Source organism: Platichthys flesus, chromosome 8, assembly GCF_949316205.1.
Source record: "Platichthys flesus chromosome 8, fPlaFle2.1, whole genome shotgun sequence".
NCBI lineage: Eukaryota > Metazoa > Chordata > Actinopteri > Pleuronectiformes > Pleuronectidae > Platichthys > Platichthys flesus.
In genome coordinates this window covers 2,540,017-2,558,873 of record NC_084952.1, presented here as the reverse complement: position 1 = coordinate 2,558,873, position 18,857 = coordinate 2,540,017, and the positions used below count along the sequence as shown (strand labels likewise).

General features: G+C 43.3%; 3 protein-coding genes across 3 annotated transcripts; all 3 read left to right on the top strand.

Moving 5' to 3' along the window:
* Positions 1–327: 327 nt before the first annotated feature.
* On the top strand, positions 328–1,636 carry LOC133959296 (snRNA-activating protein complex subunit 1-like). The gene has a single exon (XM_062394416.1). The coding sequence runs from the start codon at positions 385–387 to the stop codon at positions 1,429–1,431; it is 1,047 nt and encodes a 348-aa protein (XP_062250400.1). The 5' UTR covers positions 328–384; the 3' UTR covers positions 1,432–1,636.
* A 394-nt stretch (positions 1,637–2,030) lies between these two features.
* On the top strand, positions 2,031–5,957 carry arl9 (ADP-ribosylation factor-like 9). Its single transcript, XM_062394417.1, has 4 exons — positions 2,031–2,459; positions 2,951–3,119; positions 3,202–3,377; positions 3,934–5,957. Exons 1-4 carry the CDS (start codon positions 2,145–2,147, stop codon positions 4,108–4,110), a joined length of 837 nt encoding a protein of 278 aa, XP_062250401.1. The 5' UTR covers positions 2,031–2,144; the 3' UTR covers positions 4,111–5,957.
* A 4,529-nt stretch (positions 5,958–10,486) lies between these two features.
* Positions 10,487–17,315, top strand: LOC133959139 (uncharacterized). Its single transcript, XM_062394237.1, has 6 exons — positions 10,487–10,491; positions 10,789–10,845; positions 11,207–11,302; positions 12,597–12,707; positions 14,983–15,981; positions 16,403–17,315. The coding sequence occupies exons 1-5, from the start codon at positions 10,487–10,489 to the stop codon at positions 15,146–15,148; spliced, it is 435 nt and encodes a 144-aa protein (XP_062250221.1). The 3' UTR covers positions 15,149–15,981; positions 16,403–17,315.
* Positions 17,316–18,857: the final 1,542 nt, after the last annotated feature.

Here is an 18,857-nt window from a genome sequence, read left to right as displayed (position 1 = left end):
ATGTATACATTTTGAAAAATACATGAATTCATTTCTAATTAGATAGATTAAGAAATAAATGGACATCAAAATTCATGAATTTTTTTCCTTTATCTATTCATTTAAATGTATATTTATATAAATATATATTGTTATATTTATGTATGGTCTTTTTTAGCCTTAAAAGTGGACACCATCAGTGACTTGTGGACAAACAATGTTCACAGCAGTTCTCTTGACTGGATAATTAACCTGATTGTCCCCGCCCACTCGTAGACCCAGCTCTCAGGTGATTGGCTGAAATCGAGCCTCACCTGTCTGGACTCTCCTCCCCTCATGTGGTTCTTAGCCGAGCTCCTCAGATGATGATCTGCAGCTGTTGAGTTGTGAGGTGTTGTGGACACGATGCCTCGTCTTCCGCCCATCTACACAGAGTTCTTCTTCCACCCTCTGACGGAGGACGTGGAGGAGCTGCTCGCTCGCTTCCAGCAGGCCGACTCGGTGAGGTACGAGGTGTTCTCAGCCATCTGGAGGACCATGGGCCTCTCTGATGTCTTCCTGGGCTGCGCAGGTGTGGGTGAGAAGAAGAGGTTCAGCAGAGTGACACTAGCCACAGCCGTGAAGTACTTCCTTTCCCCGTACAGCTACCAAATCAGAGTGGGAGGCCTGTACCTGATGTACGGTTTCTACCACACGCAGCCCGCCGTCCCCCCTGGGAAGATCCGACTGGCCCTGCAGGACTGGGACCAGGTTCAGAAGTTCCTGAAGGCTACTGTGGAAGCTGGACATCACGATGTGCTTTACATCTACAAGAAGCTGGTGTCCATCAAAGCCATACACTACACCGCCATGCCTCATCTCCTCTCCTTCATAAAGCAGAGGAAGCCAAAGAAGGAGAAGGTGTGTGCAGAGTTCCTGGGGAGGGCCACGGCCGTGCAAGAGCTTGTCTCCTCAGACTTCCTGGAGGAGATGATCAACGTCCAGGCCCAGTATGAGAAGCTGAAGGAGGCCACGGTGGAGGTCAGCAGCCAGGTCACCATGACGCAGCAAGACTTCGCCTCCCGCCTGAAGGACACCATGTCAGAGTTCATCACATGGCAGCAGAAGATGTTCTCGCAAAACGGCGAAGACAAGAACTCTGGAGACGACGAGGAGGAGAAGGAGAAACCAGATGAGGAGTCCAGCAACAGGGCCAGACTCCTGTGCTCCATCAAGAACAAGAGCTACAGCGGCGTCCAAGAGGTGACCAAGGGCCGGAGGCACCGCCAGACCCAGGTGGTGGACTCCTCCAGGTCCGGGGCGGAGCACAGTCAGGAGACTGGGGCCGGCCACAAAAAGAGACCCCCATCCCTGAGGGCCCGGACCAGGCAGAACCTCAGGGTGGAGCCCGAGAAGAACAAGCTCAACGCCTGGCTCCTCACGGCTCCGGAGAGGCCGACGGGCGACCGGTGAGGAGGAGACGACCCGGCAGCACCGCTCAGACCGTGATGTGAGGGAAGGACGGGTCTCATATTCTGTTCTCACAGTTTCACCCAGCTCATTTAAAATTAAGAGTTTTCTATAGCGTTGGATTTGAGTTGATTTGTTGTTTGTTCAGTTATTGTAAAAAAAAATATATATATTGGGATCGTTTTCATTTCTAAATAAAAGTACTGATCTGCTGATGTTTGTCATGTCTCTATTTAGTTTAAATGTGGAATTATATGACTTTGATGTGAGTTTTATTTCATAAACAAAGAATGAACAAGAGATAAAAAACCTTTTCTGTATTGAAAATATTATAAATGGAATATCTGAAGATTTTAGGTTTTATTTCATTTATTTTTAATTCAATATCTATTTATTCTATCTCTAAGAAAGCTCATATCACTGTGTAGTGGAAAATCCATCTCTGAAGATAGTAGAAAATTAAATATTGATTAATATGAATATTGATTTTGAGTTCAGTTGTTATGGTGGTGAAGGGAAGCTCGCGCCCCCTGGTGGTCAGCCGGTGGCAGCGCATCAACAAAGAGCGGGTAAACAGGCCGGAAATGAGTTCCCGTCAGCTTCCTGTTCGTTAATCCACTTGTTGAGGAGCTGATCCGCAGCAGGAGGCGAATTTAAAACTTCACCCAGAACAATGTCCGCCTGACTCCGAGCAGCGAAGCCGCCTGTCGAGCACCATGGTCGGCTGGAGAGAAGCCGGAGCCCTCGGTGCCTCCGCGGCTGTGGCGGGGGGCGTCGCGTACCTGATCTGGAACTACGCGTCCTTCTCCGGGCAGAAGACGCCCGAAGCCCGGGCCGGAGGAGCAGGAGGAGGTGGTGGAGGAGGAGGAGGAGGAGAAGGAAAGGAGGGAGATGACAAGAAGGAGGTGGATGGATCAAAGAGGAGGAGGAGGAAGGAGGAAGAGGAGGAGATGAAGATAACCGAGCAGAGTGTCTCTGCTGCAGCTGCTCCTCCGCCTGTTGCTGCGGCCAAACACCCAGAGCCACCCGAGGTAAGAGGCGTGTTCCCCGGACTCGAGCTGCTGGGAACCTCGGCTGGGGCCTGGAGGATGATGGAGAGTTAACATTTCTTTGAAAATATTAAAAATTAAATAAGAATTAGATAATAATCTAACATGTAACAGGGGCGGATTGTGACTCAATGGGGCCCTGGGCACTGGCATATAAACCCCCCCACCCATCCAACCCATGTCACTGTAGACATGTTGTGTCTCTTTCTATTTGGATTGTGTCTTTGTATTCATTTTGTTTTTGGTTTTGAGTCATGTTGTGTGTCCTTGTTGTGATTCTGCAGATCTCTGTATTTGTTCTGTGTGTCTTTAAACCCGTTGTGTGTCACCTCTGAGTCATTCGCTCTCTTTTACTTCGTTTACTTCTCATTGTAGTAAAATAATCCACTTTTACTTATATTTTTAACAGATTTGTGTCTCAGTGACTCATCCATGTCACCAAAATGTGTGTGTTTTTGTGTGTCTGTCCACAGTCCAGGCCGAGGGGGACCCAGGTTCTGGTTCTGGGTCTGGACGGAGCCGGTAAAACCAGTTTGCTGCACTGCCTGAGCACCGGCAGCCTGGAGCAGGACATGCAGCCGACTCAGGGCTTCAACGCCGTGTCCATCAACAGAGAGGACCTGCACATCGAGTTCTTAGAGAGTGAGTCAGACGACACGTTAGAGTCACAGGAGATTCAAAAAGACTCGATGGTGATTGTGATGATCTGTTGTGTGTCTGTCAGTCGGCGGTAAAGAGGACCTGCGGCCGTACTGGCAGAAATACATGTCCAAGGCTCTGCTGCTGGTGTTCGTGGTCGACTCCTCCCACCCACAGCTCTTCCCAGTTGCTAAGGAACATTTACACGCGCTGCTGACCTCTGACCCCTGCCTGCCGTTGATGGTGCTGGCCAACAAACAGGTGAGTGTGACAGAAGCCTCTCGAGAGGCTTTTCAATAAAAAGCCTGTGAGCATCTGTGTTCGGTTTGAAATCTGTTAACACAGCTTCACTTTGTATTCAGATGATGTGTACTCAGATGAGCTGTGATTAATATTCTATTAAACTGCTGATGATATAACAATTAACTTTAAATGTTTGGCAATAGATGGTGAATCACAGCTCCCCAGGGTCTGTGGTGTCTTCTGTGGATTTCTATTTAGCTTTTTCTTCAAAACCTAAATTATTTTTATGAAACCTTTAATTTCCAGAACATAATCTGGGCTTTTTTTTTATATTAGAAATTATTTCTACAATCTCCTGCTGTGTTCTTCATAGGTAAAAGGTTAATATGGAAAATGTCCGTACCTAATAATCTGCTCATGTGTCAGAACACGCCTCTAGAAAGTGGTTTCCTCCGTCTTCACCAGAATCGAAGAGTCAGATGAAGAATCCTCTTATTAGAAAATGTCTTAATGTGTCTCCACCACGCGTCTCCTCATGTCTTCTACCTGCCCCCCCCCCCCCTCTCATTCCCAGGATCTCCCGGGCGCCTGCAGCATCACCGACCTCCACGACGCTCTGTCGCTGTCCGAGATCGGCGAGCGGAAGCTGTTCCTCATCGGGACGCACGCGAGGAGGGGCGAGGCGCAGCTGAGCTCGGGGGTGCAGGACGCCCGGGACCTGATCGTCCAGATGGTCAGCGAGAGCAGATAAGACACACGTCGGTTACAGCTCGCCTGTGGTCCTCACTTCATCTTGTGTTTTCTTTGCACTTCTTCACTTTATTGTTTCCACGACTCCAGCCTGGCTGAAAGTCTTTTTTATTTATTTGTGAGAAAAATTAAAACGTCTTATTTTGGTACGTTAGAGTAGGGATTAAAGAAAACATGCTTTTTATTTCACAGTCACCGAATCACCAGATCTGAAGACTGTCATCGTTTAAAACTCATCTGTTAAATTCAGTTTGTTCACGATGAGACAAAAGCATCATCTGCTGCCTGCAGTGATTTCCTCTAACACTAGAGTCTAAAGCTTCATCACCAGCGACGAGCGAACAGTTAGTTCACATCACAGTTTGTATTTTACTTTGAGTGAATGCAAACAAACACATTAACACCACAGCTGTAAGAAACGGTTATTTTTCTAATCTCATAATCTACAGAATATTCAATACCTCAACATTGACTCCTTCAGACCTGGTGTTAACTTCTGTCCTGAGTGGCCTAATCACAAGTGGTCAGCACCAGGTCCAGGTCTCCTGTCACTCAAGGTCACAGGAGACACATTAAGGACAGATCTTCACACCAGGTCTGAACGGAATAAACATATCAGGCTCCGACACCGACTGAATATTACATTAATCTGCTCTTTGGGCAAAATTGAATCTGTGCTGTCGCCAACATTTCAAAAGACAAATCTGAAGATAAACTGCAGTTGGCGGGGGGGGTGGAGACATGATGTCTGGAGCTGCAGACACAATAAATATGAAAATGTAGTAATATTAATATTTCAAAGCATAATTTCATCAGGAAACCACAGTTTGTTTAATGTCTTAATGAAACAGATGATAATAGGAGCAGGTAGAAGTTTTATTGTGTTTTTATGAACACTGGAGCGTCCGTGTTGGTTTACATCTGTAAAATCACTGACTTCTAAGATACGACCTCATTTCCATGTTTGAACTTTGTCTTAATTTTAAACAAAAAAAGGGAACTGACTTTTTTGAAAAGAGGAATTAAACCACAGGTGTTTTGCTTCAATTTTTTTTTGGGGGGGGGTTAAGCTTTATGTGTTGTTGATGTTCAGAGAGAAGTTACCACTCACATTTTTACTCATTATCTTTGTCTTATTACTAATTTCATTTGATGAAAATCAAAGTTGGATTCTCTTTGGGATAAAGCCTTCATGTGAAACACTGTTTGAGGAATGTAAAACTTTTTTAACAGCATATCCAAAGTTTTTCTTAAAACCAAACCATGTCCAGTTGAAAGTAAAAAAGTTCAAAGTATTGTGTGTGGAACGGTTCCTCCCAGTTTAATGTAGTTTTTCTCAGAAGAGTTTTGGAAAGTTGCACATTTTTCTGTTCTGCAGGTTTCCGAGCTCGTTCAGTTTTATGCTTCATATAAATCTCAGCTTTAATTTGACTTCACTGTTTAATGCTTCCTGCACAGTTCTGTTCTCATATACTTAAACATATATACGAAAATATATATTCCAATAATAAAAGTTCAGATATTTTGTTATCACTAAATGACCGAAGCTGAATAATCAATTCGCTTCGTCTTTACACTTATAATCGTTGCTCTGTGTTTTACGTACTTTTGAAACCCTAAACATTTGCCACCATGTGTTAAACTCCTTATTTCTTCATTAATGTAAACCTTTTCAAATTAAAACAGAGACTTGCTGCTTTAATATCATGTCCAATATATATCTCTCTATATATTTCAAACTGAACGTGGAGAAGCTCAGAACCTTGAAGAAAAAAAATTGTGCAATGCTCCAGACCCTTTCTCATGTTTGTACTGCTTTTCACATTTAAATAAAATATTTCAAGTAATTGTCTGTGGAGTTTTTAGGTATTGAGCAGATCACACAAACACACACACACACACACACACACACACACACACACACACACAGGGACAGTCTCTATTTTCCCATCAGCCCACACATGCAGTGAAATACTTATGTGGTTAAAACTAAAAAACAGCTCATCTGAGAATGCAGAAACAATTAAAAACATCTGGAATCTGATCAGAACACACAGATGCTGCCGACATGTCCACCGACCTCCCGGTATCAATGTCCTCTTCGTGAGGAGGAGGAGGAGGAGGAGGAGGAGGAGGAGTTTAGACTCCAGTTTCCAGGAGGCCTCAGATGTGGCGCTGGTTACAAAAGAGTCCAGTTGCGATAGCGGCAGCAGGAGATCAGCGTGACACAGTCGACTGAGGCAGTGAGTTGAGATGGTGTCTGAACAACAAGGTGAACCCAACAACAACTCAGTCTGCAGACGTGTGTTGTCTCTTGTTTTCAGTCTCATGTGTTGTTGTTGTTGTTGTTGTTGTTGTTGTTTGCAGGAGGCCGGTCCAGATTCGGTCCGTCCACCAGGTGACGTAACTTCACTCTTTATCAAGTTAACTCTTTCTGATGCAGCTGGAAGATGAAGGCTGAAGTTTCTAGATCTGACTTGTTTGCTCACAGTTTATTTATTTATATTTATTATGTATCATCAGTATTATCATCTATGTATATTCATGTTTCTCTATATGCAGAGATTAGTGAGTGAAGTGACATTTAGACACAAGGAAAAGATGCTCCTGCATTAGTATTTAGAATAATATAATAATGATCATATTATTTTTTAAAGCAATTTTTTCAAAACAGCTTTTACAAAGAAGAACAAATCGAAAACCAAGAAAAGTAAATATCAGCAAACCAATTAAAACAATCGATCCATTTCAAATAAAAAAACAACAAATCAAATATTACAACCTAATTTAAAATCAAGCCCCCCGTGGCTGCTACCTTGCCGTGGTGGGGAGGCTTGCGTGCCTCCGTGACTCTAAAGGCTATACCGGCGGGTATTCATACCCCCCGTAGGTGCAACCATGCCGGGCAGGTCTTAGAGTAGAGGCCGGACGAAAAGCAGCACCTGGTCCTCCAGGTTGGGGGTTGGGCGTGGGGCCAACAACCCCACCCTGTAAAACACTTGCAGTTACAGAAACGTCGACAAGAAAACTACGAGAGGACACGGCCCTGGGAGAGAGTAGCTCTTCAGCTAGAAGACAAATGACGTTGTGTGGTGAAAGCCAGGAGCCCCTGGAAGCCACAGGACTGACCATCCTTCTCTCAACCAGGAAAAACATTACCATTGGAACATGGAATGTAAGAACAATGTACCAAACAGGGAAAACCTTTCAAATAGCACAAGAGATGAAAAACTATAATCTTGTACTAATGGGCATCAGTGAGGCAAGATGGACACAATCAGGCCAGAAAAGATTAATGAGTGGAGAGCTGCTGATTTACTCGGGCCATGAAGATGACCATGCCCCACACACAGAAGGGGTAGCCCTCATGCTATCAAGAGCCGCACAGAGAGCACTGATAGAATGGGAGGCCCATGGACCAAGGATCATCACAGCATCGTTCAGAACAACAAAGGAGAAGATAAAGATGAATGTCATCCAATGCTACGCACCAACGAACCCCAGTGAAGAAGAAGAAAAAGAGGAGTTCTACGACAGGCTTCAGAACATCCTGGACAAATATCCAGAGAAAGATACCACCGTCCTCATGGGTGACTTTAATGCAAAGGTAGGAAAAGTAAACATCGGATATGAGGAGGTGATGGGAACACATGGACTTGGAGAAGCAAGCGAAAACGGAGAGAAGTTCATGGATATCTGCGCACTGAACAAGCTTGTTATCGGAGGCAGCATCTTCCCACATAAGAGGATACACAAAGCAACATGGGTATCACCAGACCACACAACAGAGAACCAAATAGATCACATCTGCATAAGTAAGAAGTTCAGAAGATCACTACAGGATGTGAGAGTTAAAAGGGGGGCAGATGTAGCATCTGACCATCATTTGTTAACTGCTAGACTGAAACTCAAGCTCAAGAAGAACAAGACGGAGACAACAGCTAACAGACAGAAATACAACGTGAGCCTATTGAGGGACGCAGAAAAACAAGGGGAATTCAGACTGAAACTATCAAACAAATTTGACGTTCTCCAGGACCTACTTGAAGACGAAAACAGCATCGACAGTCAGTGGCAACATATTAAAGACGCACTAATATCCACATGCCAAGAAGTGGTTGGCTACAGGAAATTCCAGCAAAAGGAGTGGATATCTACAGAAACCCAAAAAAGAATCCAAACAAGAAAAGAGAAGAAAGCACTAGTGACAAACAGTCGTACAAGAGCATCCAAGGCAAAGGCACAAGAAGAGTATACTAATATCAATAGAATGGTTAAGAGGAGCATTAAGGCGGACAAGCGGAAATACATCGACAACCTAGCCGAAGAAGCAGAGGAAGCAGCAAGAAATGGAAACATGAAACAGTTGTATGACACCACCAGAAAGCTGTCGGGCAAATACAGCAGGCCACAAAGACCGGTCAGGGATAAAGAGGGAAACAGCATTAAAACAAAGGACGGACAACTACACAGATGGGCAGAACACTTTGAGGAACTGCTAAATAGACCCCCACCAGTAAACCCACCAGATATCCCACCAGCACAGACCGACCTCCCCATCAGCTGTGACATACCCAGCAGAGAGGAGATCAGAAAAGCGATACAGCAGCTGAAGAGTGGGAAAGCAACTGGGCCAGATAACATCCCGGCAGAAGCCCTAAAGGCAGACGTTGGTATCACGGTGAGCCTGCTGCATCCACTCTTCAAAAGGATCTGGGAAGAAGAAGAGATACCATCTGACTGGAAAGAGGGCCTTATTAACAAGCTCCCAAAGAAAGGAGACCTGGGAAACTGCAACAACTATAGAGGGATCACCCTACTCTCTGTGCCAGGCAAAGTGCTAAATAGAGTCATCCTGGACAGAATGAAGGATGCAGTTGACCACCAACTGAGAGACGAGCAAGCAGGATTTAGAAAGAATAGGTCCTGTGTCGACCAGATTGCCACTCTTCGCATTATCATAGAGCAGTCACTAGAGTGGAACTCCCCACTCTATGTCAACTTTGTCGACTACGAGAAGGCATTCGACAGTGTACATAGAGAGACCGCATGGAAGTTATTGAGACACCATGGAGTGCCCACTAAGCTAGTGAACATCATTGAAAACAGCTATTCTGGAATGACCTGTAGAGTGATACATGATGGACAGCTCACGGAACAGTTCCAGATCAAGACTGGGGTCAGACAGGGTTGTCTTCTATCCCCATTCCTGTTTTTACTAGCCATTGACTGGATCATGAGAACAACAACAGAACAAAGGAAGAACGGAATCCGATGGACATTATGGACCCAACTGGATGACTTAGATTTCGCAGATGACCTGGCACTACTGTCACATAGCTACCACCAGATGCAAGACAAGATCAATACACTCGTAGAGACTTCCTCACAAGTAGGACTTAACATCCATGAGGGAAAAACTAAAAACATAAGGATAAATACAACTAGTACGGAACCGATCACCCTTGGTGACACCATGTTAGAAGAGGTAGAGTCCTTTACCTACTTGGGGAGTATCATCAGCAGTCAGGGTGGTACAGATGCAGATGTAAAAGCTAGGATAGGTAAGGCAAGGACATCATTTCTACTTCTCAAGAACATCTGGAACTCTAGAGAGATACGGGAAACGACTAAAATCAGAATCTTTAACTCCAACGTAAAATCCGTCCTGCTCTATGGGGCAGAGACATGGAGAATCAATAAGATCACAATAAATAAAGTGCAAACCTTCATAAACAAATGTCTCAGAAGAATCCTGAAAATCTACTGGCCAAACAAGGTCAGCAACAACGATCTGTGGACAAGAACAAAACAACCCCCAGCAGCAGACGAAATTGGACGAAGAAGATGGAGATGGATCGGGCACACATTACGCAAACCAGAGTCAAACACCACCAGACAGGCTCTGACCTGGAACCCTCAAGGAAAGAGAAGCAGAGGACGTCCTAAAAACACCTGGCGCCGGGACCTTCAGGCAGACACAAAGAGACTGGGAGGCACCTGGTCGCAGATAGAAAAGAACGCCAGCGACCGTGAACTCTGGAGGTCCCTTGTCGACGGCCTATACCCCAGCAGGGGTGCTACAGGCACTAACTAACTAACTAATTTAAAATCAAGACGAGTTTAATAGCACTTTTAAAAGTACTGGTAGTAACACAAAAGTAATGGATTACAGTACTTTTTGAGAGATTTACAAACTGACTTTTCTAGTCTGAGTTCAACCGGGGAACTTAAAGACTTTACCTGGAGGAAACTGGATTAAAACTTTGCTGGTGTAAATAGGATCAGAGAAGAAAATGATACAGAAATAAAACACATCAAACCATTAATACAATAGTGATAAAATAATAAATCAAGCAAAACCTGTTGGTAATAAAATGGGGCACTAGGATTGATGAAAGGATTAAAAACATATGAGGGGGACTTGTGTTTCCATCCCTTCCAAATGAAAAGCTGCTGCAGTGAGAGCTAGTGGTCACTGTGAGGTTGAACGTTGAAGAGGAGCAGGATCAAGTTCTTTGGAGTTTGCAGCTCTGCCAGAAAGTCGGAAAAACCCTGGACAGAAACAAGGAAACCCGCAGAGTGATTGCACGTTTCCCCCTCTGAGCCCGAGTGCCTGAACATTCACTTGTGTGCGACGCTGATTTGTGTCCTCTGTGAATACTTTTCTCTTCTGCAGGATCTTGGAGCTGGCGCGGCACAAAACCTCAAAAACAATCTGGGCTACGACTCCTCGGTGAGGAGCTTGAGTCGGGCAAACGTCTGGAACTCCTTCCTGCTCGTGTGAGAACAAACACGGCAGGAAGGAGCACAATGGCCTCTGTTCCGCTCACGCTTGTTCTTTGCCTCTGAGATCACATGAGATCGACAGTCATTGATCTGGTGTGAAACCTCAGTCTTTATGTTTCTCAGTGAAGTTTCCCCCAAAAACCACGTGATGAAGCTCAGATGTTTGTTTGAGTGATGAACAGAGGTCACTTTTTTGATTGACAGCATCATTGTCTCATTTGTCCACTTGGAGAAAGTTTTATTTTCTTAGTCACAGCTTCTCATCGTTGTCTCTATCGATCAGTGAGAAGCTGAGGGGGGGCGACCAGGAGCCGGTGTGGCCCGGCGGCGCTCGGAGCCTTTCCAAGTGCAAGAATCCAACACCTGTCCGAGCACAAGAGACGCCTCCCAGCAAGGGAGGGGAGGTAACTGGAGCCGGGCTTATTGATGACTCTATCAAAAGCACATGAGCGGGGGGGGGGGTTGTTGTTTGTGTACACAAGCTTTTATACTGATGTGCTGCGTTGGCGTATCAGTGGAAATGTTTGCAGAGCCAAAGGGACTAATAACCCTGCAGTCGATGCAGGAAACTGTAAAGTTATGTTCAGGAGCGATGCCAGTTTCATCAGTGGGGGGGGCTGCTGCTGCTGCTGGAGGTAGTTACAGCCCCGGAGGCTTTTATTTTGATACCACCTAAGTGTTTCCTGTCTCAGCTGTCAGATTAAAAGTCCGGCAGCAGTGTAACTCAATCAGGAGCCCACACAGGAAGTGCAGCTCCCGGGGAAATGATAATGAATCTTATGATGATTGAGTTTTATTGACGATGACAGTGATCACCTGCTGGTTCCATCACCAGAGATTCACCCTGTGAAATATAAACAGCACAAACGAACCCGACCTCCTGACCTGGTGAAATATGTATTTACAGGTTTGTTCTGTTTGTTAATTACATCAGATAATTATGTTCATGTCTAATCACATTATTTTGCGGATGAACTTCCTGCTACACTATTTATTTCAATTTAAATAGTCACAATATTGTTGGTTTAATTTGCTCAAGATCAGTCATGTGATCATAAGTGAGCACAAGTTTATTCTGTAGGGCTTCAAAGAAATATTACTTTAATTATCAGTTATTGATCTGTGTTGTTATTTGATTAAGGAAATACTAGTAATAGAGTTGTAACAGTTACAAAAGCAAAGATTCAAAATTTTGTAATGATCTATCTACATATTTGTCTGAGTCCATAGGTTCTGCTGATGATTTACTTTATATTATATAGTTTAATATCTAATAAGTGTCTCTAATTTCCTCAAAAACCCAGATGCTTTAGTTTTTATTAAGTTTTGATCTAGTTAAAGAGACAAATAACACAAAAAACGTGTTGGTATGTTCAATAAATTGTTGTTTTTAAGTATTTTTGGGGTTAATTCCACAATAAGATAATATTAATAAATCAGTAAACTGATTCTTTACATTTGGAATTGGTCCGTAAGGATTTTGCACTTTCCGTCTTTGAAACGTAAAGGGATGAATGTCCATGTTTGTGTGTGTGTAGATCATTTTTCCAGTCGTGCGTCAGTGAAGCTCAGACATTAATCCATTGTTCTGCCCCCCCCCCCCCCCCCCCTTCCTTCTGCTGGGAGACTTTGTTTTGTCCCAGTCTCTCAACACAACCCACGATAATGGACGTGGTAACAGCTTCCGTTTTCCTGCAGGAAGGACGAGGAGGCGAAGACCCAGCGTCCTTCCTCCAAGACGTCCCAGTACCAGAGCTTTGTCCGCCTGTCGACACCCAGAGGCCGCAGCCACAGTTCCCAGGAGGCGCGGTAACAGACCAGTAGAGTAACAGACCTCATTAGATAAACCACATCCAGTGAAGTTAGATCCCAGTAAAGTTAAACCCAGTTGAATTGTCGTGTTATGAGTTATTTATATAAGAGCTGCAGAGACCAGGGAGTTATTGATTTGGGTGATTTTCAAATTAAGAGACATTTGGTCAATAGTTCTTAGATATTTCAGTGTAAAGCAAAACTAAAATTTACCTAAATTAACAGTCACATGGCATTTAAACACAAACTTTCACATTTAAACCAAATGTTTTCATTTTTTAACCTTGAGCAGTGAACAAAACGAAGCTTTGAACATCTGCATTGCAGCGTCTTGCAGTCAAATTGTATATATATGTTGGTCCCATAATCTGTATACAACAAATATATATATATATATATAAAAAAAAAAAAAAAATACATTAATACATATAATCGTCTTACTTTCATTTATTATATCAATGTATGTGTCACCAGTAACAAGGCGTCTCTGTACAGCTGGAAACACAGTTTACATTATTTGTCCACTAGAGAGCACTGACTGGTGTGTTTGGACAGTTTGTCAGTTTATTAGGAACACTTTGCTAAAAGCAGTGTTTTATTTAATACGACAAAAACTATGTAATATGTTCAGTTTGTGTTGATTGACAGTGAAGTGATTGTCAGAATAACAAACAACTTTTACCTCTACACTTTATTTATAAGTTTATGTTTTCAAAATCAATGTAAATGATATTTGCTGATCTTATTTGTTTTAAATAACTTCCTTGCTATCTGTCTTATGGTTTTTTTCGAATTCATGTTTTATTGTTTTTGTTAACAACATAAAATAAGGAAGGACCTTTAGCTTTAACTAGTGTTTGAATAATTAGTCAAGTAATCAATTTGTCATTAGTGAGAACATTATTTATAATAATCATAGAAGAAGTTATTTTTAAAAGGCCGTATATGTGAGACTTTTCTGTGTTTCAGTTTTATATGATCCTAAATGGAACATCTTTGTTTTCAGTCCACACACACAGACCCTGGGTTGGATTTAGGATTTTGAACCAAATCACTGCTTCATAAAGAAATATGAACCGTTTGTTCTGCAGCCTCATGTCCTGTATCTGTTTTAAAGATAATGTCCTCATCCAACTCTCCACCAAACCTCCACATCTCCAGCCTGTAGCCGCCGGCGTCCAAAACCCAACTGCAGAGTAACAAACGTATCATAAAGTAAAATATGAGCAGAGGCTGATGTCCAACACTAACGTCTCCCCTCGGGCTGAGGAAGCCAGGTTTGGGACTTTGTGTTATTTCAGTGTCAGCCTGTGGGAGAGCGAGGAGCGGAGACAATAGAGCTCATTGTCCCGGGCTCAGGACCCCTGGGACGCCTCAGACAGCCGCGGAAGTCTTTTTATAAAATCTGAACACGCTGCAGCAGCCGCAGAACATCGTGCTGCCGAGCATGTGCAGACTGAGACTCGTCCAGGGTTTAGATCCTGAGCTCAACTCACACACACATCAATATCTGCTGCTGCTGCTGGGATATGAATATGATGCTGACAACACAACACAAAAAAGTGAAATAAAGAAATGAATCAGAAAGAAACAACATGAGAGAGAACAAACCACAAATATCAGATACTTCTGAAACAGATTAGAGGAACCCTATCAAATCAGAGGTCCACACATTCTTCACTCAACTAGAATCCAGATGTGTTAGAAATGACTTAAGTAGAAGAAATAAGAAGAATGATCTAGATCTGCCTGTGTAGATACAGATGGGAAACTGTAAGGCAGATTGTTTATAATAATAATGATAATAATTATAAATAATATATATATATATATATATATATATCACCCTTTAAAACACAGCGACGAGGTGCTTTATGAGCTAAAAACCAGAAACAGTTAAAAAGAACAAATTGAAAGTAATTTGATTACACACAAAATAAAAAATATGTTACAGAGGAAATGAGAGGAAACGTATGAAGCACAGATCCAGAATCAAACCAGAGACGCCTTATTCAGGATATCTGTAGAATGGTAGTTTGGTTGAACGCTCCATGAAGAGCAGAGTAAGATGTAGATGATTGATCAAAGATGTGTTCTTCATCATAAATGCTCTAGAAACAGAGATTGACATCAATTATGCATGTTTCTGATGTCGCTCTGTTGATTTGCTCTCTGTCCTCAGATGAGACCTTGAGTTCAGACGTGTCTCCTGCATGTGGATCACTGAGTGTGATGGTTGACTTGTGTCTCTCTCTGGTCGTCTGTCCCTCAGCTCTCCTCACACTCCTCAGTGTGAGATCAACTGTCCGATCTGGCACGTTGACCCCAGAGTGAAAACTGCAGCGATCGCTCCTCGACTGCTGCGGCTCGCCGACGCCAAACAGAACCCCCCGGACTTCCAGAGCAACAGAGAGGCGAGGACCTTTACTCTGAAATGAACACTCAGGAAACCTTGTGTTGTTACCGTACTGTACCAATGCTGCTGTAGTTTCAGATTTGCAGAGTTTTACTTTAATGCAATAAAACACCTTTATTGTTTGAACCGACGCTCTTAAAAATGTTATCTTTAGATACTTAACTAAACACTCCTACTTGTTGCATTGTGCTTATATATTACACAACATTACCTCTTTTAATCTTTAAGTATTTAATTTCTTGTCTCATTTGACTTTAAATGCAGCATAAATGATTTTAAGTCTGGTGTCCGTCCAGACTTAAAATCTGGACGGACACCAGCAGGAGACACTTCTGAACTCAAGGTCTCATCTGAGCACAGAGAACACATTTGTGATCAATCATCTTACTCTGCTCTTCAGTGAGCGTTCAACCAAAAGACCATATCCTGAATAAGACGTCTCTGGTTTGATTCTGGATCTTTGCTTGATATGTTTCCTCTCATCTCCTCTGTAACATATTTTTATTTTGTGTGTAATGAAATGACTTTCAATTTGTTGTTTTTAACTGTTTCTGGTTTGAAGAATGTGTGGACCTCTGATTTGATAGGGTTCCTCTAATCTGTTTCAGAAGTATCTGATGTTTGTGGTTTGTTCTCTCTCATGTTGTTTCTGTCGGATTCATTTCTTTATTTAACTTTTTTGTGTTGTGTTGTCAGCATCATATTCATATCCCAGCAGCAGCAGCAGATACTGACGTGTCCTCGGCGTCCAGAGGAGCTCGCGTCTCTCAGCGACTCGTCCAGCTGTCGCTGCCCAGACTGAGGAAGAGCAACGTCTGCAGCGAGCTGGGACGTCCGGAGGAGTCGGTCTGGACGGTGAGATCCACTCTCTGACATCTGCAGAAGCAGTGATCCTGTGTCTCTGTTTGATGGGTTTTCTATAGATGGTAAAGACGCCAGTTAAATATCATCAGTAGGATGCAAATTCAGGATCATCAGGCTCTAGAAATTTCTCAACAGAACAAGCACAACAAGAAACAGTTTAAATCGTCCTGTATGTTCAACATCATGAAACAAAGGAAGATATTTTCCAGTAATTTAACCATGAATGAGTTCAACACCACAAATAATGACTGTTTGATGCTTCCTCTGCCTTCCGCCAAGTTTCCAGAAGTTAAAACTTGACTTTTGGTTCATTACCTTCTAACTTTTCTGTCCAAACTTCCTTCGAACTTTGCTGAAGTTAGTGTCGATACATCTTGAACCTCACAGTGAAACCTCTGATTCATGATCTCAGGTGTCGAGGGCAGCGAGAAGAGCGACGCCAAGTTCTCGAGTTGAAACGCTGGCGACAGCGCAGCAGCTCTCCAAGGACTACGTCGCTCCACGAGAGGCGGAGTGGAGAAGAAACTACGTCCTGTTCCCCTGAGCCTCCGTCAGCATCACTACCAACTCTCTGCTGGTCTCATCCCTGCTACCGTGGGATTGATGGGAAGAAGATGTTAGGATGAAGAAAGAGGCTTTGAAATGAATCCGCAAACACACATAGATCTCGATTAAAAGTCTTTAACTTGTCTGAAGATTCTGCAGATTCAATGTTCAAATTCTTTAGAGCTTTAGCTTCTAACTTCTTTTCCACTAATGCAATAAAATCTTTTCGAGAGGAATTTCAGTATTTTTTAGCCTCAGTCGTATGTTTATAAATTTCCAATGTTTCCAGAATCTGAGTGAACTCCCAGAGAAACAATTTCAGCCTTTTATCGGTGAAAAAACACTTGAAGTGACATTTTGTGGATTGTTGCTTTTGCTCATTAAGATTAAATTGTAGCCGCAGCCATCGAAATACCAGAATTCCTCTTTAAACCACAAAACCGAGAGAAAGAGGAAAAAAACATTTAAATTCTCGAAGGATTTGAAAATGTGTTGAAATTCCCAGTTTAATGGATCTGGACGGGAATTGGTCTGAGATCGATTCCCAACTGTTGCGTGTGTGTCTCCGCTCGTGTGTTGATGTCATCACCGCGAGCTGGAGCCATTAAAACCAGTTATTTCTGGATTGCGACATCAGGATTTATGAACGATTGCTGCTTTAAATCTCTGATGTTTTGGCAGAATCTGTGAAAGATGTTCGGAGTTAAAAAGCTGAGTGTGATGTTGTGATCCAGGAGGTTTTCCCTTTGCACTGGAGCTGGATTTCATGTTTCTATCCCAACCATGTGAGTGTGGATGCTTGTCCCTGCACAGATTTTTAATCCACTGTGTATTTTAAACCATAATCGAACCACTAAATAAAACCTCTGTGAATTTCAACACCTGCTTTTGATTTGGGACAGATGTGCATGGACAGAGGTTCCAGTGCCACATCAGGCCGCTGTGCACGTGCACATTGATGATGACATCAACCGAACCGGTTCAGAAGCTCCCCTCCCTCCTCTGAAAGGTCGTGACCCGTGGAAAGTACCACAATCTGGCCTCAGTCCAGCTGACAAAGGGGTTGTGGGGCCTCGGTCTGGGAATCTGCTGTAAGACACAGTTTTTCCATAAGAAGCGGTCACGGCTGATGTGAGCAGAGGTGGAGGCGCGGGGCAGTAATCAGGGTTGGAGCCCTGCGGGCGGACTGGGGGGGGGGGGGGGGGGGGGGTTCAGCACAGGTCTGGGGTGGGCTGGAGGCCGAGGAGCAGACAAACATCAGATGAGGCTGAACCCATGTCGTGCTGGGAGGATGATCTGGGATTAACCTGCTGTGATCGGGACCTGGGAGGAGGAGGAGGAGGAGGAAGAGGAGGGGGATGAGGAGGAGGAGGAGGAAGAGGAGGGGGATGAGGAGGAGGAGGAGAGTTCAATATAAAGTTCTTTGAGTCCTGACAAATGTGGATGTGTCTCCTTTTAGGTTTGTCTCTTTAGAAATGTGAGTTTCTGTCATTAATCATCAACATTTTGATAATGATAAAAGTTAGTTATTAACTCCAAAACAAATCATATTCTCATTAAATGTTAATATTTGCTTCTTCTCTGTGATTGACTGACTTTTGATTGAACATTGGCTTCACAAAATAGACAACTTGAAAATGGGCTCTATAGCAACTTGTGATTAATGGAAACAAAAAGTCATATCTGAATATTATTGAATCCAGATGTTGATTTGTTACGTCCACACCCATGTGTATGAAGGATTAGCAGTAACCATGACTGTTTGCTCATCTTCACACAGGATGTTTCCTTTATGACACACCTTCTGCTCACACAGGAAACAGTTTGTGATATGTGTGGTTCAATATGAGGGATGAAAGCTTGCTCTTGTTTTGTATTCCTTCCTGCTCTTAGTGTTATAGAAACAGTTCAGTGTTCAAGAGTTAAAGCAAAACACCACACAACTCTTCAACCTTCACAAACAGCCTCTCTATCCTCATCTGTTGAGGCTGTTGAGCCACAACATTTTAAAACTCTCTTTACTTGATCCCTGGTTTCATTTTTCATTTGCATGGAGCAAACAAACCGTGTGAGGGCGGAGTGACAGGAGCTGGTGGGTCCATGTTCCCCGAGCTGTGAGAAAACGATGCTGCAGTGGGTTTGGACTCGAGTCAGTTGTAAATAAATAAAGTGTGCAGAGCGAAGTCCTTTATTTATTTAACCACCGTTTGTGCAGCATACGGTAAAACCACAGCTTTAATTTGCCGTTGCTTCGGTTTATTTGTGCGTGTAAATGTTTTTGAAACAGGAGAAACAGAAGAGGGAGAAGTTTGGAGGCTCCA